This window comes from Calonectris borealis, chromosome 6 (genome assembly GCF_964195595.1).
Source record: "Calonectris borealis chromosome 6, bCalBor7.hap1.2, whole genome shotgun sequence".
NCBI lineage: Eukaryota > Metazoa > Chordata > Aves > Procellariiformes > Procellariidae > Calonectris > Calonectris borealis.
In genome coordinates this window covers 29,802,237-29,826,319 of record NC_134317.1, presented here as the reverse complement: position 1 = coordinate 29,826,319, position 24,083 = coordinate 29,802,237, and the positions used below count along the sequence as shown (strand labels likewise).

Genomic DNA, 24,083 nt, shown 5'->3' with positions numbered 1-24,083 from the left:
TGGTAAAGGTCTACTGGAACCGTTCTGCTAAGGGGCAAAAGAATAAGGTACACAAGACAGAAGTAGAGCCATTCTGGAGGGACATACTAAAATCCTGTCCTCCCTTGAAACCTATATTTTAAAGAGTAATCAATTAGTCTGAGCTCTAAGGACTAAATTTTTAAACGACTATCTTTCGATCAGTCTCATGTAAGGGACAGAACCACCTGGAACTGGGACATAGCAGAAAAATTTTGTTTGGGTTTCTCATTTATTGGGAAGTTTATCTGTAAATGCGTAACACTGGATAAATATAGTCTAATGTTGGACAATGTGCTGATGTCAGGAAAGACATAAAAAAATTAGACAGCACAATCCAAAGACATTCTTTGGCAGGGAAGTCAGAGAGAATCTCAAGTGCTTTTCTTCCTCTTCGAAAAACTTTTTTTATTAATTATTTCCTCAATAGCTCCTCTTTGTATTTATACTTCATATGCAGTTGAAATACCTACTAAATACATAAGACTAAGCAATAATAGTTGTAAGAATAATATAAGTCCTTAAAATCTTAATTTATTTCTTTTTCCTCCCATTGAAATCTGATTTCAAAGAATCAAAGCTTTTTTCACCAGAGACATTCCACTTTTCCCTTTTTTTATGCCACAGGTCTCTGAATTAGCTGAGAACAACTAAGGGAACTGGAAATCTCTAGTAAAACGTAAATACTCAATTATCATGTAAATAATAAGAACTACACTTAGTCAGATTCCAATCACAAAGAAAATGATCGTAAAAAGTAGAGAATAAGGGACGAAGGAAAAAACAGAAAGTACATACCATTACCTATTGAAATCTTCCCCAAGCTTAGGTTAGAAAAACAAAAGTTTCATCAATTCTCAAAGCAGAAAGACCACTTCATCTACACGAAGCAGAATTTTACTGTCTGGATCTAAGCAGGACGGCAAAATATTATTCACTTTCTATATGCTAATTCAGCTACCATGTATCAACAGAAAAATTACATAAATATCTGAAAGAACATCAAAACTGAAATCACACAAACCCTTAGGTCCTTCATCCTTCTTGCTACCAGTATCTCTGATAGGATCATCAATACTGCAGTCTGTCCCAGCCCAGGAGAAATTACAAATGCAAGTGGCTTCATTACTACAAACCTGGAAAAGAAAAAAAATGACAGCAGTTGGTTTCTAACTACATTTTATTAAGTTTATTTAACATGTCATTAGGTATTTAATTTACAACATAAAACTTATCCATTTATATATTGTAACAATAGCACTGAGCGTTTAGAATTATTATAATACATCAATAACCTGAAAGTTTGCTTTAACCCTCTAAATACACTCAGATGCTAGGAAAAGCAGAAGTGTTCCCAATGGTTCCATCATCACTTGCACTACACACCTGCATAGGATGTAAAAAACAACAGAAACTCTCATCCAAAAAAACCCTATCTAGACTAATTAGATCTTCATTAACCAACGATCTAGACTGAGCCTGGATGTCCAGAAGGAATACAAGCATTTGCATTTAAAAAGTTCAAGACGTGGTCATGCTTTACAACCCGTCATTTACAGCTTGCTCCCATGTAAAAAAACATATTAAGTTTTTCATTGGTTTTGTCGTCATTTTTTTCTAAGCAGCAATGAAGAGTGCCTGCTTATCTTCTAGAAAGAGAGGAAATAGTTCTTCCTAAGTCTGTATTTAGTTGAATGACCCCTAAAAAAGGACTTAGGACTCACTAAAATTGGCAGTACATCTATCAGATATAGCAAATCCTATCCAACCGATAAAACCTAAAATATCAAATCAATAGTGAGAGTTAATAGCTATAAACTTTCCATATGAAAAAGAACGGAACTCATGGAATGTATTGCTAGAAGAGGTTATTATGGAAAAAGCATGGCATGAGAAACAGACACAAAAAAAGAATGAAGTTTTGATTATGGGACTAAAATGAAGTCAATCATTAGGCATCAGCTAATAATATCTTTTGGACACTGGAACATAAAGTCGAAAAAACCCAGAAAATAACCTACACGCTAATGAATGCAAGTAAGTAGTACATGTGATTTTTTTAATTTAACTTTTATCTCGCTCTGCTTCTTAAAGTATTCACTGAAGACTCTTATCTAGGAAGCTGAAGATAAATACATCTTCTGGCAGGTTTGATCAACTGAAGTGTTCTTTTAAAATTATGAATCGGAATCATCCAAAGCAAAACAAAAAAAGGTAACATAGTTCTCTCACCGCTCATGCCACTCTCCAAAAGTCCCAAGACGATTTCTAGATCTCCTAGATCCTTTACTTTCCAGTTCTAAAATTTTTCTTCTTGATTTTGAACCTAATCCTCTTCTTTGAAGCACTCAAATTCATCTTCAATTATAACATAACAAGACGAAAAAAAAACCTCTTGTATAAAGAGGTATACAGTATTGTATAAATTCTAGCCCCTTAGGCAAGTATCTGTCCACTGAATCCCACAGTGGAAAGGTCTCATCAATACTTTATGAGGATCAGTTAAGACATGGAACAATGAATCTGTTCATCAAAACATACCTAACATCTTAGACAAATGGTCTTATGGGTAGAATAACAAAATATAATGTCCCTGAATGTAAAACGATACATAGAATCATAAAGGTTGGAAAAGACCTCTAAGAACATCGAGTCCAACCATCAACTCAACACCACCATACCCACTACACCACGTCCCTAAGCGCCTCATCTACACGTCCTTTAAATACTTCCAGGGATGGTGACTCAACCACTTCCCTGGGCAGCCTGTTCCAAGGCCTGACCACTCCTTCAGTAAAGAAATTTCTCCTAATGTCCAATCTAAACTTCCCTTGGCACAACTTGAGGCCATTTCCTCTTGTCCTATCGCTTGTTACTTGGGAGAAGAGACCAACACCCACCTCGCTACAACCTCCTTCCAGATAGTTGTAGAGCGCGATAAGGTCTCCCCTCAGCCTCCTCTTCTCCAGGCTAAACAACCCCAGTTCCCTCAGCCGCTCCTCATAAGACTTGTGCTCCAGACCCTTCACCAGCTTCGTTGCCCTTCTCTGGACACGCTCCAGCACCTCCATGTCCTTCTTGTAGTGAGGGGCCCAAAACTGAACACAGTATTTGAGGTGTGGCCTCACCAGTGCCGAGTACAGGGGCACGATCACCTCCCTAGTCCTGCTGGCCACACTACTTCTGATACAGGCCAGGATGCCGTTGGCCTTCTTGGCCACCTGGGCACACTGCCAGCTCATGTTCAGCCGGCTGTCAACCAGCACCCCAGGTCCTCTTCCTCTGGGCAGCTTTGCAGCCGCTCTTCCCCAAGCCTGTAGCGTTGCATGGGGTTGTTGTGACCCAAGTGCAGGACCTGGCACTTGGCCTTGTTGAGTCTCATACAGTTGGCCTCGGCTCATCGATCCAGCCTGTCCAGGTCCCTCTGCAGAGCCTTCCTACCCTCGAGCAGATCAACACTCCCACCCAGCTTGGTGTCATCTGCAGACTTACTGAGGGAGCACTCGATCCCCTCATCCAGATCGTTGATAAAGATATTGAACAGGACCGGCCCCAAAACTGAGCCCTGGGGAACACCGCTCGTGACCGGCCGCCAACTGGATTTAACTCCGTTGACCACAACTCTCTGGGCTCGGCAGTCCGGCCAGTTTTTTACCCAGCGAAGAGTGTACCTGTCTAAGCCGTGAGCCGCCAGCTTCTCTAGGAGAGTGCTGTGGGAGACAGTGTCAAAGGCTTTACTGAAGTCCAGGTAGACCACATCTACAGCCTTTCCCTCATCCACTAGGTGGGTCACCTGGTCATAGAAGGAGATCAGGTTGGTCAAGCAGGACCTGCCTTCCATGAACCCGTGCTGACTGGGCCTGATCCCCTGGTTGTCCCAGACATGGCTTGTGAGCGCCCTCAAGACGAACTGCTCCATAATCTTCCCCGGCACCGAGGTCAGGCTGACCGGCCTATAGTTCCCCGGATCCTCCTTCTGGCCCTTCTTGTAGGTGGGCGTCACATTGGCAAGCCTCCAGTTGTCCGGGACCTCCCCCATTAACCAGGACTGCTGGTAAATGATGGAGAGTGGCTTGGCAAGCTCCTCCGCCAGCTCCCTCAGTACCCTCGGGTGGATCCCATCCGGCCCCATAGACTTGTGAGCGTCCAGGTGGCATAGCAGGTCGTTAACTGCTTCCTCTTGGATTATGGGGGGTTTATCCGGCTCACCGTCCCTGTCTTCCAGCTCAGGGGGCTGAGCAGCCTGAGGATAACTGCTCTGACTATTAAAGACTGAGGCAAAGAAAGCGTTAAGTACCTCAGCCTTATCCTTGTCCTCGGTGGCAATGTTCCCCCCCGCATCCAATAAAGGATGGAGATTCTCCTTGGCTCTCTTTTTGTCATTAATATATTTGTAAAAACATTTTTTGTTGTCTCTTACAACAGTGGCCAGATTGCGTTCTAGCTGGGCTTTTGCCTTTCTAATTTCCTCTCTGCATGACCTAACGAGATCCCTGTACTCTTCTTGAGTGATAAATTCTCCTTTTTTTCCTGAGTCCCAGCAAGAGCTCCCCGTTCAGCCAGGCCGGTCATCTTCCCCGACCGTTCTTCTTATGGCACATGGGGACAGCCTGCTCCTGCGCCTTTAAGACTTCCTTCTTGAAGAATGTCCAGCCCTTCAGGACTGTCTCCCAAGGGACTCTCTCCACCAGTGTCCTGAGCAGGCCAAAGTCCGCCCTCCGGAAGTCCATGGTAGCGGTCTTGCTGGCCCTGCTCCTTACTTCACCAAGTATCAAGAATTCTATCAGCACATTTCCGTCATGGCGACTAAGTCATAGCTACCCCGCTGCGCAATGGCTTCCAGCTCCTCCTGTTTGCCACCCATGCTGCGTGCATCGGTGTAGATGCACTTGAGCTGGGCTGCCGTTTTCTCCCCCGACATTGGTGTGCCACCCCTAGGCTCTTCTCTAGTGAAGGGTTTTATCCCCTTCCCCCTTCAAACCTAGTTTAAAGCCCTCTCGATGAGCCCCGCCAACTCATACGCGAGAATCCTCCTCCCCCTGTGAGACAGCTGAACTCCATCTGTCGCCAGCAGGCCCAGTGCTGTATAAACCTCCCCATAATCAAAGAAGCTAAAATTCCGCCGATGGCACCAGCCCCTAAGCCACGTGTTGATCCGGTGTGTTTTGCTGTTCTCTTCGGTATTCTTCCCTGCCACCGAAGGAATTGAGGAAAACACCACCTGTGCTCCTGATCCTTCCACCAATCGCCCCAGTGCCCTGAAGTCCCTTTTGATCGCTTCGGGACTTCTCCCTGCAACCTCCTCACTGCCAGCCTGTATAACCAATAGTAGGTAGTAATCAGAGGCCTGTACCAGACTAGGGAGTTTCCTAGTGATGTCCTTAACCCGGGCCTCAGGGAGGCAGCAGACTTCCCTGTGGGATGGGTCTGGCCGGCGTATTGGGCCCTCCATCCCCCTCAGAAGGGAATCACCTATGACAATTACCCTCCTCTTTTTCTTAGTGGTGGCAGTCGTAATGCGTGGGGCTGACTGACTCACCCTGGGCAACCCCCTGGATGGGCCTTCATCTACATCCTCATTTGTCTGGCCCTCAAGTTCCAGAGCCCCGTATCTGTTCTGTAAGGGCAACTGGGAAGGTTGAGGTGAGGGAGGCCGGGTGGGGATTCGCCTGGCGCCCCAAGCAGGGACCTGTGTCCATTCCCCCCCGTCTCCTAGGTCCCCTCCTTCTGCCTGGTGGCAAGAGGGCAGGGGATCCTCTGCTTCTCCTTTGGAGCCTCCATCTGCTGCCCTTGCCTCAGGGATGGTAGGGTGCGGCTCCACCAATCTATCTCCCTCTCGCACTCCCTGATACTTCTTAGCCTCTCCACCTCCTCTTTCAGCTCTGCCACCAGGCTGAGCAGATCATCCACCTGGTCACAGCGCACACAGGCGTTGCCTCTGCTGCCCTCCCGTACAAGGGACAGGCTCAGGCACTCCCTGCAGCCGGAGGCCTGGACAGATGTATGTTTCTGTGGGGGCTCCGCCTGGGTCGCCACATTCCTTCTGGCGATGGCGTTCGGCCAAGTGGAAACCTCTTCTAGGAGGGCGATGACCACGAGTTGAGCTAGCCTCTAGAGCCTGGAGGGGGGCTGCGCCCTGCCCGCTCGCCTTCCCCACACACTCTGCCTGTGCGAACTGCCGCGCCACACCCTTCTAATGCGCCACGCCCTGTTTGCCCGCCACGCACCGGGTTGCTCACGCTCCCTGGGGGCTGCTCTTGTATCTGAGGGGGTTTGGCTGCCCTTTGCATCTGTTCAAGAAGAACGTATCATCTCTATTGAGGTCCAACAGTTTAGAATTTTAATTATTTAAGTCATGAGGTATAACTCCACGAACACAAGACCAACTTTATAAAAGTGTTAGTATGCGTGAAAAAGTTTAACTGAAGATGGCAAGTAGCTTGAAATATGGGTAGTACATTACAGAAGTCTTTACAATAACTGATGTCAAAGCTCTTTCTTGCTAGCAATGAAAACAACACTATAATGGCAGAACTAATTTGACAACTTTGCTTTCTAAAATTTTATCTATGCTTCACAGAATGGCAGTCTTCCCCTAACATTTGTGTTTTCAGATCAACAGGTTTTAGGAACACTTTCAGGTAGAGAACTCCACAGGGTACATTAAGATCAGATATAGCAGAGATAGGTGGAGAAGCTTAGGTGCTAACTCCCAGTACAGACTCACCCCATGACCGGAACAGACTTTTCCATTAGAACCTATCGGACAGCTGCTTATGTTCAAAGACTGAATTGGCAGGCACTTTTTGTCCAGACACATCATGTGAGGTCCACATGGAGCTCCATCCTCCACATAACCTAAATCTGTATCATCATCTAAAAGAACATGAGCGCCACTAGAAGAAATAAGTTTTAAGATACTATTAGTATTATGACTGGAGTATTTTGAAAATATTAAACATGTTAGTGTAGATACTAAAAGCCTCATACCCTTCTCTCATTCAAGCATACAGACAGACTGAACAAAATTATAAAGTTTTTCTGTCTGTCCACGGCATTGACAAGGTGTTCCAGTTGTCAGACTGAAAAAAAGTCTAGATAATGACTTAAATACTCAGAAAGGGCACCTTAGGCTTTGGGGTTTTTTTAACAGTCTTTGATGAGCTGTGCTTTTTAATTTTTTTTCTTTTTTTTTCCCTCCCCAAAAATGCTGTCAAATACTATTGCTAGAAAAATGTTAAAAAACTAACTTCCCATGTGATGACATTTAAATAAACATACTAGTGGAATAATAGAAGAATTAAGAATCATTGTTCACTCAGGACCTAACTATGTAAGAGAGTATTATTAGCATGACAGCAATGTTGCCAATGTCTTTAAAATACAAATCCAGTGTTGTGCACAGTACACTAAAACCCATTTACCTGCCTTTAACTGAACTGTAGCTTAACATATTATCCTGCCACTGGAGAGACCAGATAGAGTAATCAGGAGAATAACCCACATTTTGCCCTCTTTAAATGTGGAATATTAGCCTTTTTATTTTTTTTAATCAAAAGAAATACCACTCAGAATAATAATTTTGCTGTAAGATATTAATTACCTAAAAATCATACAATTTTACATATATGTTTATCTTAATTCAATTAGGTTTGACAAAGCAAAATCATGTTGGAACACTGCATTATCTTTTACCTGCAGTCCACTATTCGTCCTTGATGATAAAAAGAATTTGGGATAATTTCTCCTTGAACTTGACCAACTCGTGGAACTCTAGTAAGATTAGTACAGAGCAAAAAGCCACAGAAAACATCACTGTAAAATGAAAACATAAATCAAAAAGTTACTGGAATAATATGAAGTAAACTTACAAAAAAGAAAGACTGGCAATGATGCTGCTGATCACATTAAGTAATATATTACCATAAGCTGCATGACAGACTTTCAGAGTACAAGTTTGGAAATAAAATATTAGTCGACATAAACGACAAGAGGCAGAAACAAGTAATCGTTCATTCTAATGCACCAGTGAATGTTCATGTCAACAAAAAAATTATCTGTGCTCTAAATACACTACAGTACAATTAAGAGGAGCCAAATTGTACAAAGCCTTGTCATATCAGGCTAAATTACATTTCCCTCTCTCTAGCAGCTTGAACGCCGTATATTAATGTGAAGTTTGAATTTTTAATTGTATTTTATTTCCCTTGCAGAACAACAGAACCATAATAACAATTGTTAGCATGCAGTGTGTGTGCCTGAATTTTGGTAAAAAATCTGCTTTATTTGATGTTATTTTACATGTGCATTCTTCAATAGAAAGATATCAGCTTCCATCTCTTACTTTAATTGTCCGAAGTCATAGAAGCAGCTGGATGAATGCTGGAAATTGTATTTGTTAAAATTGCAAAACATTTAAATGGCCCTTCAGCTAGACCATTTTTCTGCATCTCTCTACCGACCAAGAAAAGCTTTTATACAAATGAGGTTTTTAATATACATATCAGAACAACACTATTCTCATCTAAATATAAAAAAATCCATTAAACAACTTCTTTGCTTATGATCCTATCTGAAAAGCGAATCATGTAATAAATAAAAAAAAAGCCACTTGACAAACATCAGATATTCAAAGAAGGAAAACACCTTTCCGAGACTGAAATTTTTACATGGATACTTAAAAATTACAAAACAGTAAGTAAGTTAGGAGAAATTTAAGTTTATCCACTAATGATCATTAACTTAAAAAGTACATTTAATCAACTATTCATCTAGTAATGATGACATGCAAATGAATCAGCTATTTTCTTTATAGCATCCAAATGTCTAAGGGTCCTCTCTGGTCAAAATAAAGGTTGGAACAAACTTGAAATAGCATAATTTGGTATCAATCTCGGAGCAAGCGAAAACAGTGTGTGTATTTGCAGCCTAATTTATCCCTACCAAGTCTGAGGTGTTTTTATATTATGAACTTGTGACTTCTTGCTGCCTTGACCCCAGCTCCTCTGAAAGAATTAAAGTCACAGTACATTCTTCTGAAAATCTGGAATTCTTTACAAGTGTATTGCTAAGTCACCCATGGATTTGTCAGAATGAGCTATGGAACTTTTTCAAGATGCAAACCTTGTGAGGGAAAGAAGATTCAAAATAATCCAAAGCAAACTGCTGAAACATTAATGAAAAAGTAGACAATATTAAACCAATATTAATCTATTTAAAATACAAATAATCTATTTAAAATACAAATAATCCCTACCAAGCTGAACTTACTGTTTGCTACACTGAATCCATCGGTCTCCATCCTTTCCACAGTTTCCTTTTTTTGTGCCTTCTGTATTAAGCTTTTCGTAACAAAATTTGTCAGATCCTGAAGACTCTGTTGATGAAGAAACGAAAAAGGAATGTACTTTCCACTGGCAACATGACAGCTGCATAATTTATTGCAACAGTTCTTTGTATTTTTTTAATACAAAACAGAAACCTAACCACATGTGTATGTACACACATGGTATTTTCCAGTGACTACAGTGGGAACCTAGCAGACTGAACTGCAATACCTACAGATGGCTTTTCTAAAATAATGCTCAATGTTCAAAATTTGCTCTGAACTTTTTAAAAAAGCAATCTCCACAGTGTCTGTATTGTCTTCTGCACTTGAATTTATCTGTGGTCTAATTTTGTTCACTTCGTAACAGTTGCACATAGGTTTAATCCAGTTGTTTGCACTGCAATTACTCCTGATCTGTATTTCAGGAGATCAGAGATTTTATACATGGCATATACGATAAACATATGTTCTGACATCAACTCAATGTTTATTTTATTTTATTTTTTAGGAGTTCACAGAGAAAACAAGGTTGAACAGTCAGAGTGTAATTTCTACTGCTTTTTAGGAGTAGGAATCTGAACTAATAGGTTTAAAACCACAATTATTTACTAGCAAGCCCATTTGTTTTTTCTAAAAAGCAAGTGAAAAAAAGAAAAAAAGAAAAGCACAAAAATTATACAGAGGAAGATAAAATATTAAGGGTAAAAAAGACAGAGTAGTTTCAATAAAATCACTTTTGTAGAAGACAAACCAAGTATTTTAAAATATAAGTGTGTAATATACGAAGAAATTAGTTAACAGGAATATCTATTGCCTTTAATATTATCAATAAATGTGAGGTGGCAACATAAAGCTCAAAAAGGCATCAGAAGACAAAGAAAATGTTATCTCCATCCACTTTTACACTTATATAACATCTTTTGTATTGTACAAGACAAACAATAAATGGTAAAACTATATTCCCTCTCCTCCCACCTTCCCTAGAATGGAATGATCCTTCTGTCTCAAACAGGCAGTGTCAGCAGTGGTAGTTATGATTAGACAAAATGCACAAGAAAATATTAAGTGCTAGAGTACAGGACATCCTGATAGTTCTGCTCTGCTGAACTGACTCAAAGTCATTACATCCCCTCTCAGCTGCAAGCAAAATCCATTGCAACTGCAATTCTATTTTACTCAACACCTCTGGGTTTGAATTTATACTATGTATATTTAAATTCACACCAATGTATTAATTTTCCTGACTTGTAGGATGGTATAGCAAAGAGAGGCAAGGTGGAGCAGCTTTAGCATGAATCACTGCTGGGATAATCGAATTGACAACTGTTAGCAAAAAACCCTAAAACGTCTGTTTTGAACGATACCAAAAAAATCCTCAGACCCATTTTTTTTTCCCCTGGTAACAGTAATCCAAAGTTGCCAATATTTTATATGTTTTCTCACATATTTCCACCAGAGTCTAGCATTTGCTGCCCTTCCTATGTCTGCAACCACATCACGTCAGAACAATCTCACTGTCATCACTCCCAAACTCGAAATTTCACTTGGCAATCAAGCCACTGTTTCGCACTGCAGTCTACTCTACTGAGCAGAACACTTGAACTTATAGAGGCAAGAACAAAAAATAAAAATACTAAAAATATAAAACAAAGGCAGGAATGAACCAGAAATAAAATACATTTAAGGTAGTTAAAGTCAACCTACTAGATCCCCAGATATATCTGCACTGATTATCTCTTGTCTTGCATTCACCATTATAGCAACGACCCTAAACAAAACACATGTTAGCAATGAGAACTGAACACTATTTCATTTCCTTCCCCTCCCCCAACAAATGTCTCATTTTGATTCTCCACACACATATTGGGATGTATAATAGTTCTCCTGAATTTGGGTAGATAGAGTACACATTTTGGCCCAGATTCTTGAAGTCAGTTGGTGTCTAATACATACTGACATTTCAGCAGCTGCTTTATACTTCTCATTTACATAGTTGTAAAGAGCTTATTGGAGTGTAATAAAAGATCTACATGTAAAATGTAAAGATACCAAAGCAGATTTTACTCAAAGTAGAAATTTTTACTATTCACAGAGTGCATAAAGCACAAGCAACATTGATGTCCAAAAGACAAAATTTATGAAGAAATATGGAAGATTAAAGCTAAAAAAAAAGACAACTTGTATTTGGTTGATTTCTATTTGCTGGCGTGCAGGGATTTTAAAACACTGCATACCTGATTAGAATCACAGGCATACCCATCTTGTTTATGAAGATTTGGTGGACACTGAAAAAAATTCAGATTTTTTTTTTTATCATGTGTACTGTAATAATACATCAAAGGATCACATATAGAATTTTCCCGGTTTTAAAAGACAATTGCACAACATATAAAGCGGGTAGATAACATAATTAGTGCAGGAATCTTCATAGCTACAAACGCAAATGAAAAAATGAACATCTTGAGCCATGAAATACAAGGTTTGATTCTAACTTTCTGCATATTCCAAGTAGAAATTAAGGAGGTGAGGCAAAATGAAAAGCAAAACAAATGTGTTCAGTAACAGGATATTTGGTAGCTAATACTGGGGCCATGTTTGCAACATTGCCACTGCATTCATTTCAGTTCCACTAAGAAAGTAAGCAAGCATCTAGTTGTAGCCTACCAGACTATTGCTTACAGAGCTGTGGTTTTTTTATGATGTAAATTGTCACGTTCTCTTGGCATTGGAAACTTTTTTGGTATGAACAAGTCACTAGGTCCAGAAGCCTCAGATTACTAAAGCTAGAAGCAAACCATTCGCAAAGCTTTTCCTCATCAAAAAGGGACCTGTGAAGATTTGGAAAGGGTATGCTGCTGCAATGTACCACATTAGCCAATACTTTGAGGGCAGCCTTTCTAGCTTAAGAAAGCCCTTCTCCCTCCCATTAAGAATGCTCCATCTACAGAATAAAAGATTTACAATAAAATCTCAGCAATAGCTACTTATCTGTAAGTGTGGATGTCTCAGATGATAATATAAAAAGAGGTTACTGTTTATTGGCATCTATAATTACAGCCAATGCCCAGAGAGAGTGATCTATCCTCAATCTTATTTCCTCGAAGCTAAGAACTTGATGCTGTAAATGACTGCAGCAGAGTTATGAAGTTCTTATACAACCTTGAAGCTAAATACTCAGTATTGAAAAGGAGCATATATCACCTAAAGCATCAAAGTTGCTGTGAAAATGGAAGAGGTACAGAATGTTGACTATTTAAAAGAACTCAAGTTAAAACAACCTTTTGGTTGCTGTTTATTCCTATACTTCTGAGTATTAGCCAAATGTTTTCAAGAGAAATGCGCAAGATCCACAACTTTTAAAATTATCATACATGCGCACACTCTCAAAAAACATAACACTTTATACAAGTCTTATGAGGAGCAGCTGAGGGAACTGGGACTGTTTAGCCTGGAGACAAGGAGGCTGAGGGGAGACCTTATTGCTCTCTACAACTACCTGAAAGGAGGTTGTAGCGAGGTGGGTGTTGGTCTCTTCTCCCAAGTAATAAGTGATGGTACAAGAAGAAATGGCCTCAAGTTGTGCCAGGGGAGGTTTAGATTGGACATTAGGAAAAATTTCTTCACCAAAAGGATTTTCAAGTACTGGACAGGCTGCCCAGGGAAGCGGTTAGGTCACCATCCCTGGACATATTAAAACACGTGTAGACGTGGCACTTAGGGACATGGTTTAGTGGTGGACTTGGTAGTGTTACATTAACAGTTGGACTCAATGATCTTAAGGGTCTTTTCCAACCTAAATGATTCTATGATTCTATACTCAATTAGTTGTAATTTTCTACATTTATATTTTAAACTATTTTATTTCATAAAATCTTACTGTTATTACCTTTGAAACCATTCACATTTGCAGTGTATTCTTAGTACTTACACTATAGACGAGGCAAAGACTAAAGGAGGATATCTAACACAAATACTATACGGATACACAAAACCCCACGAGTTTTTAAAAAACAAATAAACCTACAGAAGTCATATTTTGAGTCCACTTAGATTAATTTTTTTTGAGATTATGATAGTTTATTCTTATGTTTAAAAAATTTTGTTAGGATTAAAAAATAGCTCCCCACAGTTATTTTGGGTATATGAGTATGGATATCCGGATTTTCCTCTTAAATTGATATAAAAATGAGTGCAAACAAACATCAATAGTGTAAGCACAGAAAGCTTCTGCATACGTACCTGGCCAGAATCTCCAGTGCAGAACTCTGCAATATCACATTCGTTCACTGCATATCGACAGTCATAGCCTCGTGGGAAAAACTAGAAAATGAAGAATATAGTTCAGGACTAAGATTATGTCCACATAAGCTGTTCCTTTTCATTCTACATAAAACACACTTTGAACTATAACAGGCGGCACATGACTTTCCACGGACAACTGAAAAGAACAATAGATATACTGCAACAACACTCACAAGACATGATGTATTACAGCAGGGTCCATCACTACAATGAGCTCCATTAGAAAGAGAGCACTTCTTACAACAGTCTGCATAGCATTCCTGAAGAAAATATTAAGTGAAATTTTTAGTTTTCCATTTTAAGTAAGTTTTTTCTTCACAATCTTTCCAACAAACTATTACGTAACAGCAGAAAAAAGATTTAGTTCAGCACTGATGAGCTGAAATTATCAGCTGGAAGAATCCTTTGCAATGCTCAAATAATAAAGTAAAGGGAAAACCTCAAATACTAAAGTAAAGGGAAAACAGTGACATATATGCTATAGCAGCAAGGGGATTCACACCTTCTGAAGCCTCTTCACAGGTGTGGAGTAGCGTGTGCCAAATGCATGCTGCTTAATCAAATTGCATTCAATGCAGAAAAAAGATTAAGAAAACTAATTGTGGGTGCAATCATATCTAAATACTAGAAGTAGGACTCAAATTTACAGGGCAGATTTTTGCAAAAACATTATTGGAATATTTCTACAATAAAGAAGAAAACAAGTTTACTTATTCTGTCCGAACACAGGCACCTATCTCCAAAGCATAGATAAGGAGTCTACCACTCTAGATACGCTATCCAGGAAAAGTAAAGCACTTCTACAGTGCAATTCAAAAATTGCTGGGAAATAGCTACATCTTGTCATTAGTATAACAGGAACTGTTCTCAGGACACTCTCTGTCTTTGCACTCATTCTCACTTGAAAAAATGTTTTAACACAGTCCTTTAATGAAGCTATTCCTTAACAATAGGCAAGACAAATTAACTTCCATAACCTTTCCCCCTCCCTTACTAATCACATAATTTATCTTAATAGATTTTGTAAGAAAGACTTGTGTAGTAATATATAACTCTACTTGCCATTCGGAAACCGCAATCACATTCTTCGCCTGCTTCTACATATCCATTTCCACACTCGGTGGTTTCAAAGAGCTGAAAGCAAAAAAGCCCCCCCTCGCAAAGTAAGTATAAAACTAGTTTCAAATGACTTTTCTGTCACACATAGCCCATTTCCACAATGCTACAGAAACACGCTCTCACAGAAAATATATATGCCGTGATACTGCGATGGGGAAGGCAGCATGTTTTTCAAGTGCTGCTAGTCAGAATTGTTCAGACATGAAAGATGTACAGCTAAATCACTTGAATGCTAGCCCTTTTTAGGAGAATACTGATCTCAGAAAATTATAATAAACAGAGAGACAATAAAATAATACTCAAGGGGATAACATTTGAACTTCATTCCTATTCTATGGACTCCCATTTCTCTGACAATTCCTTCAAGAAACCAGTCAGCAATATGATCTCTGGGAGGTACTCACGTACCTGTACTTGCTCATGCAATTAGCTACTGTCTATTCCAGTGTAATGTGTTTGCGCATGAAAGTAATAAACATTAAGAAACGCTGCCAAAAGGAAGTTCTATGTGCCTTATTAGTAAGTTAGAATAACACAACCACATATAGATAGTGCTAAACAGTTAATCCTAGGACCAGATATATACAATACAGATAAATCCTACAGTTCAGGATTATATAGATTCTATACTGGTTTCACATATCATAATTTTAATTAAAGGTGATTTAAGATATTTTTCAGTCTTGTCACAGAAAGAATTTTGCAAAAAACTTCTGTTTTCAATATAATAATTCTGCTTTAAAATCCTATAAGAATATCAGGAATCTCCAATTTAACTGGGATATTAGCAACAGAAACACATTCATCACTAGAACATGGTTGAAATGAGAAGTTAAAAGTTAACAAGTTAAAATGAGAACAGATAATCTACAGCTAGATAAGGGTGAAAGATGCGAGTAAACATGTTCTTTCTGCATGGGCTTAGCAGCAGTACAGCTGTTGAGGATCATCAAGATATGAAACATAATATATAATACAATACAAATTATTTATAAACTTGGATGGAATTCTTCTTTGGTACTTTGCAGGGGTGGGGGAGGGGAGGAATCATAATGCCTAATCAAAAAGAAAGAAAACATTTTACTTTTGTTGCATAAACCACATACATAATCAACAGCACCTACAATTTTGGGTGCCAGAAGCAAAACTACACTGAAGCAATACCCATATGTACTATTCTTCACTAGCAATGTTGACACAATTCAGAAAACTGAAATTTCTTTTTTTTCCTCTATAAGCCACTGTTACTGCTACTATGCTTCAGTGGAAACAGCAAGACCTCTTATTCTGAACCTGAAATTCGGTTCTTCATCAAACAGACCTGGTTATCTGACCTGTAGCCCATAAGAAAACAAAAAGGCATCAACCAGAGAAATGCAAGAAAATAACAGAACACACACAAATTTTCTATGGCATTAATCAGGAACCATCAAATGTTCATATACATGTAAGAGCATAACTAAGAGTTTATAATTAAAAATGACATCATGGTGACTGGTTAACACAACTACGTTTTATTTACCTAAAGATTAAACACACCATTTTCTACTCTACCTCCCAACCTCCAAATAATAGGATTCAAAACATTGTATGATTCCCCCCCCCCCAAATACTTTAACTTCAAAGCTGTGAAACCTGACACAGATAACATATAAAGATAATTCAACCATTCTCCTGGGAGCATTTTCATGGAAGTAAAACAGATTTTTATTCTGTATACAGTCAATTTGACCCTTTGTTCACATTACCTTACCAGACAACCATCATCAAAAAATGAAGCTGTGTTTTTCTTTCTCCCTATTTACTATTTTCTGCAAGAATTCTTACATTCTTATTCTATCAGCAAAGCTTGCTACCCTGGGAAAAGATTAAAAAACACTCTAACAAGCAAAATTCTTTTAGTTAATTAGTGCAAGGTGGTGGTCTACTAAAGGATACAGCACAGTAAACAGAATAGCCTAATAGTCTCATGTGGTATTAAATTCTACAAGGACAGCAAGTTTGACACCATGATTAAACAGAATATTAATACTTCGGATTGATCTTACTTTGCAAAAAGAGCACACGGAATATTTTTATACTACTCAGCTTTAGAAGGATATCATGCTAATATTGCCTTAGAAAAAATTATGACCTTGATAAGTTTTTACGCGAAAAAAGCAATGGATGGTACAAGGAAAGAGTTATAAATTACAGAGTTTGCTAGATATACCTCTGAAATGAAATAAAATGAAGTTAACTTTGAGAACAATCACAAGCTGCTACTGTCTATATGAAATAAACTATTGATTTCTAATTCCTAGTGTGGTAATGGCATTCTCAGGCAAAAAGTCCAAGAATTGAGTGTATGTGGAGCATGCAATACGACCTCATTTCTGAATTTATTTTGCACTACTTCCGGCTTAATAAGTAGCGCATTTATGCTGAATGGGGATGTATCTAGCTGTGAAAAATCAGCTGCAATATTTGTCATTATTTGAGCATCAAGAATTGATGGAAAACAAGTTGCATTCCTCTTAAGATTATTTTTAAATGTTATGGGAATGAACAGTCAGCTAATTACAAGCAACCTCAAGAAAATAGACATTTGAATAAATTTGAGAACACATGGATGTTAGTGAAATTATTACATTTTCATTACAATATTTAGCAGAAGTGCTGACTACCAACATATTTATTACCTTCGTTGGCCTGTTGAAAAGACAGGCACCTCCCCCACGAAGTAAAAATTCTTTGTATTCTGCAATGCTGCATTTGGAGAATTTCCTGGAATGGTATACCCTGAAATGGCAAAGAATTGGCTGAGTAAATGCCTTGAAACACCAGCAGTTACGGGAAGGGGGCAGAGGGGCCACAACATTTTTTTAATACTGTAAATCCCAGTTTCTTACAACCACTGTGTGCAACAGTATGTCAGCTCAGTCTTATTCTCAAACAATAAAATCAGAACAAAAGAAAAAGTTTTCAAACATTTTCATTTTTATATTTCTATTATATGGATCTACAGTGTATGAAACTATAGTCTTCTAATGTTTAATAAGGTGAAACCTCATTATCATAATAGCTATGCACCCTCTTGATTGCATGCATTATCCAGTGTTCTCTTGGGTTTGTTCTCCCTGCAGCTGCAGTTTAAAAGATGGATTACTTATCAGATCCCTGATTTCATGCCAGGGTTTTAAAACTGTTCAGTTAATCTGATCCTGTTAATAAGGTTAATTTTTAAAGTAAAAGTAATTGTAGCCATAAGAACAGCTGTATAAGGTCAGACTAAAAATCCACTTCACCCAAATGCCATCTCTGACTTTGGCCCTGAGAATATGCCCAGGGAATAGTAGAGAACAGAGCACTGTACTACTACTTGCAGAATATTTTTCCACCTTCCAACAGTTTTCAGCTCAATGACTTTCTCAGGAAGCCTTATTTTGTCTTATTTAATAATCTTCATTGTATTTTCTCCCATGAATTTGCCCAAAATCTTTTAGCATCTACAAGATGCTATAGCAATAACCTTCACAGCTTAATTACAGACTGGTAGAAGAACTATTTCATCCTGATTTTTCTGTCACCTGTTTGTTAGTCTCATTTCACGTCTCCCTAGTTCTTACACTGGAAGAAACAGTAATCATTTGCTATATTGTTCATGATGTTACAGACTTCTCTCACATTTCCTCATCTCCATCTTTTTCCCAGCCTGATGAAAACATCCTTTATTAGTCATTTCTTACACAGAAACTGGTATTTTTATTAGCCATGTTTTGAGATCTGGGAATGAGAACTATTCACATTATTAAAGATGGGGGTAACCATGCCATAAGGAGGTTCTCCATTCCTTTCCTAGTAGCTCACTGCTACTAAGCTGACATTTCCCCATTTAATTATTCTATATATAAAAAATGTCTTCTAGCACTGATGGAGTTAAACGAAAAGGCTTTACACTGCAGCTAATTATTCACCCATTTCATTAGTCAGTCCTTTTTCAGCTTCTGGGTGACTATCATCTGCTCCTGACATTTTTTTTACTCTTACCTTATCTACAGAAGAGGTTTGTTCCACAACCTCTTCTACTGATATTTCCATCTGAGACTGATAGTTTAATGAGTTCCCTATAGGAAGGAAGCTACTACCTATTCTGATCAATGCCTTACTTCGGATTCCGGAAGCAAACTTACTGAATAATTTTCTGTTGCATTCATACGGTGGCTGACAACTGCAAGTCTACAGGAAAGCCACACAGTAATTCTACTGAAGAACCAATTTACAAATACCATATGAAGAAACTAAGCTCCTTCTGTCTTATTTATAACTAATTTTCTCCATGATTTTTGCAATCAAGCTTCCACAGTGAGCAAGAATTCTGACAGGAAGTGATTTATAAGACTCAAAAACCTAGGTTTCAAAAGCTATCCTTCTCTAATCAATTGCTTACAGTAGAGAGAAAAGAATCTCCAGCAGTGTGTGAGGGAGGGCAATGAAATCTGGTTTCCTCCCATATGGATGTGCTTCCCCCTCATACTTCACTGACCATTTAGCTAAGGATTGAGAGCACTTGCTGAAAGCTTCAGGTTTCTACTTTTATTCACTGCAACAGAAGCAGAGAGATCTGTTCACTCAAAATTAGAATTTTGAAGGAATTGGGGAAAAAATAATTAAAATTTAGAAGGAAAATAGAAATATCACTTATCAAAACTGTATTATAACACTTCTTCAGCTGCGTGTAAAAAGTATAACTGGATTTATTTAATGAAAAATATACATTCTTTACTTTTCAATCATTGTTAAGTATAGCAAAGCATTAGTGAATACACTGCATTGCACTTCAAAATATAAGATTTATGAATAACTTCCTAAAATGTGAATAGCAAAGGGAATGAATTGCTGAAAATTGAAATCATTGATCTGTATGTTTGGGCTGCTCCAACTGCTTCTAGTTTTTCATTTATTAGTACTAAAACACATGGACAAAACCCAATACATAAATATTTATGTCATAATGTAAACTATAAACTCATTCCGGAGCGCTCGATTACTGATAGTTATGACATACCCTGTTTCCTCCATGATGCAACCACCCCAGGATTCAGTGCAGTCACACTCTTCTCAGACAAGACCAAAACACAACAGAAAATGAAAGCAGTTATAAATATGCTTACAATAAATATAAAGTACTCACTATAAAAATGGACCTTGACTAATCATACAAAAATTAGATGGTTGCTTGGCTGTACAGATTCTAGCCCTAAAAAGGAAACTAGCCCACTTGAAGAGACACTAATATACTTAATATAAACGTGGTACTTTCAAATTACCATATGTGCACATTCTCAGACTCAACACAAAGTTTCAGGCAGTATAGAAAGCTATAAATAGCTGACAACGTTCTTCCCTACATGCTCTCAAAACAGGCAGTACAATTGTATGTGCACTACACGATACTGATGATCAAAAATGTTCACATTTCCTCCTCCCTAATGTGTATAGAACATCCTGAAGAAGAACTGTTACCGGGCAGGCCATATTTTTTCCCTTTGTCATAGAATTATTAGTAGTAATATGTGAATCAGCCAATCAAACATTCATTAGAAAAAGTAGTTGAGTGAAAATGGATTTACAGTTTACTTACAGCTATAGCATGTAAGTCAACAGTGACCAAATTCATGAAATGAAAACAAAAGATCAACATCTTATGGTTGGTAAAACAGAAGTTACAAACTACCCATAAAAATTATCTACCGAAGTAGTAATATTTTCAAGAAGAAAGGTTCTGTATTCTAGTTACTACTGCAAATCCATACTGTTTCTCCACAGAAAATATTCACAGATTATTTATATGGTTACTTCTGCTCTATCCAGGTCTTTCATTAATTTTTCTCTATAAAGGGTATCCAAATAAGGAAACTAAGCTATCATTTTAAAAACCTCTATCTTACAGTTAAAAAAGATTCTGATTTCCAAATTATATGAACTCTGTTTTACCTGTAATCAAAAAACAATGATATAGAAAATATTTTAGCAATTTGCAAGTTTATACAATTCAAAAGCGATGCTTTACAAAACAACATTCCCTGAACTTTTCTGCGTTGTTTCCTAATTCATAGATTTCTGAAGTGATTCCAAAATAAAGTCAGCATTATCATTCACATTTTTAAAGAAGAAACAAAGAGAGAAAGTAGCCAAATTGCTTACAAGATGTGAGTGGAAAAACCCAACAATTTTCTTTAGCCCCAAAAAGGGCTTTTGCGGCAGCTTTTGTACCTACACTCTACATGTGTTAAGGCCACGTCAGTCTAACCTTCTGGCTGTGAAGCAGCAAGGTAACAAGTTGAGCACATGTCACCCTGGACTAGGTTACAGCTTCTTACCATTTCTTCAATTATAAATCAGGTATTTTTGTATTTTAAGAAGTCAATAATGGTTCTATAGGAATTACAGATTTCATTATGATAGATAAGGAGTTCTGAGTTAAATTAATGGTGGTTTTGCCATTATACCTTTGAATGTTGGTTATGAATCCAAACTCCTGACGCAGGACATCACTGAGGTCATTGCAAAATGAATGCTAAACTGGTGGCTCTTATTTTGGTTAAACTCAAATTTTGGTGCATATATTTCCAAAAGCAGCAATTCTTGTTCTATAGTTACAGCAAGTTTGGTATTTGTTTCAAATATTATAAAGGAAGAGTTTATATATTTAGCTAAGGAGGACCAAAGAAGACTCCATGTCCATGTACATACTCGGTTTCCTGGCAGCTGGCTCCCATTGTATTCCAAGGTTCTGAGCAAGACTTTGTGCTAGTTCCTGTGCCATGGCCAAAGGGAGGCCATACTGCATTTCAAGAGGAGCGCAATTAAAAAAGGCAAAAAAAAAAGAAACCATAAGTTATTGTAATGAACACTACACCAGCTCATTCTGGCTTACCACATACCTACTACTTCAGTAATTCTGTACAGCCAATCACAATTCTGTGTGCATATACGGAATATAAACACAATGAAGTACGTAATGGAAAAAAATCTCCTCTCTTAACCTGAGGGAACCTGTCCACTGGTGAACCTACAGAAAGGAGTCTGTATGTAATGTAGGTTTGTATAGTACGATTAACCCGTGTTAAAACAGGAGATTTTCATTATTGATTTAACACTGCACTGAGGAAAAAAAAAAAACAATAATTAAAAAAAAAAACATAGGGACCAAATTTTTCTAGTTTTCATGTTAAAAAAAAAATCAGTAAGAATTACATGTCATCAGCACCTCAGAAGATCAAGCCTCTTAGAGCGAGAAGACCCAAAAGGATGTTGAGTGCTATATTTCAAATACTCCTGTCTTGAGATTTTTGGGTCTAAATTTCTGTCAAATATACTAAAAGCCAATTTAAGATCATATTAAGAGAATAATGCAGACAGGAGGAATGCTTTTTAAACAGAAAACCACAGTGAGCAGTAGTTTAATGATGATACAAGAAGCTTGGCTGTGAGAATCCTAACTTTTTAATATGTAAGTTATCTTTAAAGCCCTGAACACTGAAACATATGAACTCTGAGATTATAATGTACAGTTTCTATTTTATTTCACTCTAGTCGTGAAAAAAAATTACCTCATTCACTCCTACTCCTCTGGTCACAGAGCAAACCCCTCCAAAGTAACTTAAGCTGCTCCTTTTGTAATGAAATGTCACATTCCTTACAAACAAATGAAAATAAAGAAAATATAACACATTGACATTGGGCACCAAGAACTTATTGAAAGATCACACTTTCACACATAATATGATACATTGCATGCACATTAATCCTCATTTAGCATCAAAAGCAACTGCAAGTTTACAAACAGAACACCAACATCGAGTCGATTAGATACAACCTTCGACAAAAATACTTTTTATCTTGTAGAGTCAGAATCAGTCTCAACCCACAAACAAACCAAGCAGAGAAAGCTAGAGTACCAGATTCCTAAGAAAATACAATGATAACACTCCCTTTAAAAACATAACAATATATTCCAATTTATAATCTGTCAGGAAGGAATTCTGTACTGAAATTTATCAGTGTTGAAAATCTTTTAAATTACGCTCTTAATCCAAACCAATTCAAGTTCTAGTTTCAACTCCAAATGAAAAGACTGAGAAGTATACCTAAAGGGAAAGTAATTTAATACTTCTCTTTAACCCTGCCTCCTTTCATTTATTGTTAATAAGCCCCAAAGAATTTAGTTAAATTAATGTAATCTGGAAGATATAAATTATCCTATAAAATGTCTATAAACAATTATGAATGATACCTATTTTAACTTCATAGGCATAATAATAAATCTACATAGCCTTGAGCATGCATAGCAAATTACCTTATTCTTTGAAAATGAAATCCTTTTATAATAGGAGAATCAATGTCCCTTTTGTTTTTTTAAATGACAGGATACTCCAGACAGGTGTATTTTTATTTTTTCAGAATATTCTGACAGCCATGAGAACTTTCAAACTGCAGCTTAACTATACTAAATGCTTAAAGCTAGATGCTTTACAATAGACGAACCACAGTAACGGCTGAGGTTGGCAAGCACTTCTGGAAATGGTCTAGTTGAACCCCCTTGCTCCAAGGAGGCTCAGCTGGAGCAGGCCATGTTCCATTGGCTTTTGAGTATCTCCAAGCATGGATGCTCCACAGCCTATTGGGGCAACCTGTTCCAGCACCTGATCACCTTCACAGTGACAGTGAAAGGTTTTTTCCCTTATGTTTAAACGGAATTTGCTGTATTTCAGTTGGTATTTGCTATCTTTCACTGTGCACCACTGAGAAGAGCTTGTTTGCCTGCTGGCAAACTCTTCAGCAAGTGACACAATACATGCAGAAAAGTAATTAAGAGTGCACATCATCAGCACTTTGCATATGTTATGAGAAACACAATTAGCATTGTGTTGCAATGTCTGTATTAAGGCAGTACAGCTATGACAGAGGCTGGAGGAAATTCTTCATCCCCTATTTTTATCTTCTCTGCAGGAGATGAATGATAGGAGAATCACATGGAAAACAGTTGTCACTCCATCCTAGTAGTATGTCATGCTGCTGGGAGAAGGCTTAAGATCTTTGTGCTGCACAGGGGAACATACTCTCCCTCCGCTTTGCTTACAATGCCGTAAAGTAAAAAAAAAAACCTGTTGCTCAAGGTTGATGTTATGCCTAATGATGCAAGTGGAATTTCCCCTCAAAATGCAATGTCTCAGAAAACAATTCATTACAGCTCTAAAGGAGGAGACCTTCCATTAACAAATCATCACTGCAGCTACACGTGTGAATAAATATAGTAACTGGAATGCTCTTG

The 24,083-nt window shown here is 38.0% G+C and overlaps 1 protein-coding gene across 1 annotated transcript in view; it reads right to left on the bottom strand.

The window, feature by feature from the left end:
- Positions 1–24,083, bottom strand: part of ADAM23 (ADAM metallopeptidase domain 23) — an 82,721-nt gene that overhangs the window by 16,258 nt on the left and 42,380 nt on the right. Inside the window, 13 exon segments of the mRNA XM_075153445.1 lie at positions 1,043–1,154; positions 6,746–6,914; positions 7,714–7,833; positions 9,289–9,394; positions 11,051–11,114; positions 11,581–11,631; positions 13,586–13,666; positions 13,822–13,908; positions 14,711–14,782; positions 17,449–17,548; positions 19,815–19,863; positions 21,503–21,593; positions 22,363–22,447. Coding sequence (XP_075009546.1) covers positions 1,043–1,154; positions 6,746–6,914; positions 7,714–7,833; positions 9,289–9,394; positions 11,051–11,114; positions 11,581–11,631; positions 13,586–13,666; positions 13,822–13,908; positions 14,711–14,782; positions 17,449–17,548; positions 19,815–19,863; positions 21,503–21,593; positions 22,363–22,447 — 1,187 coding nt within the window.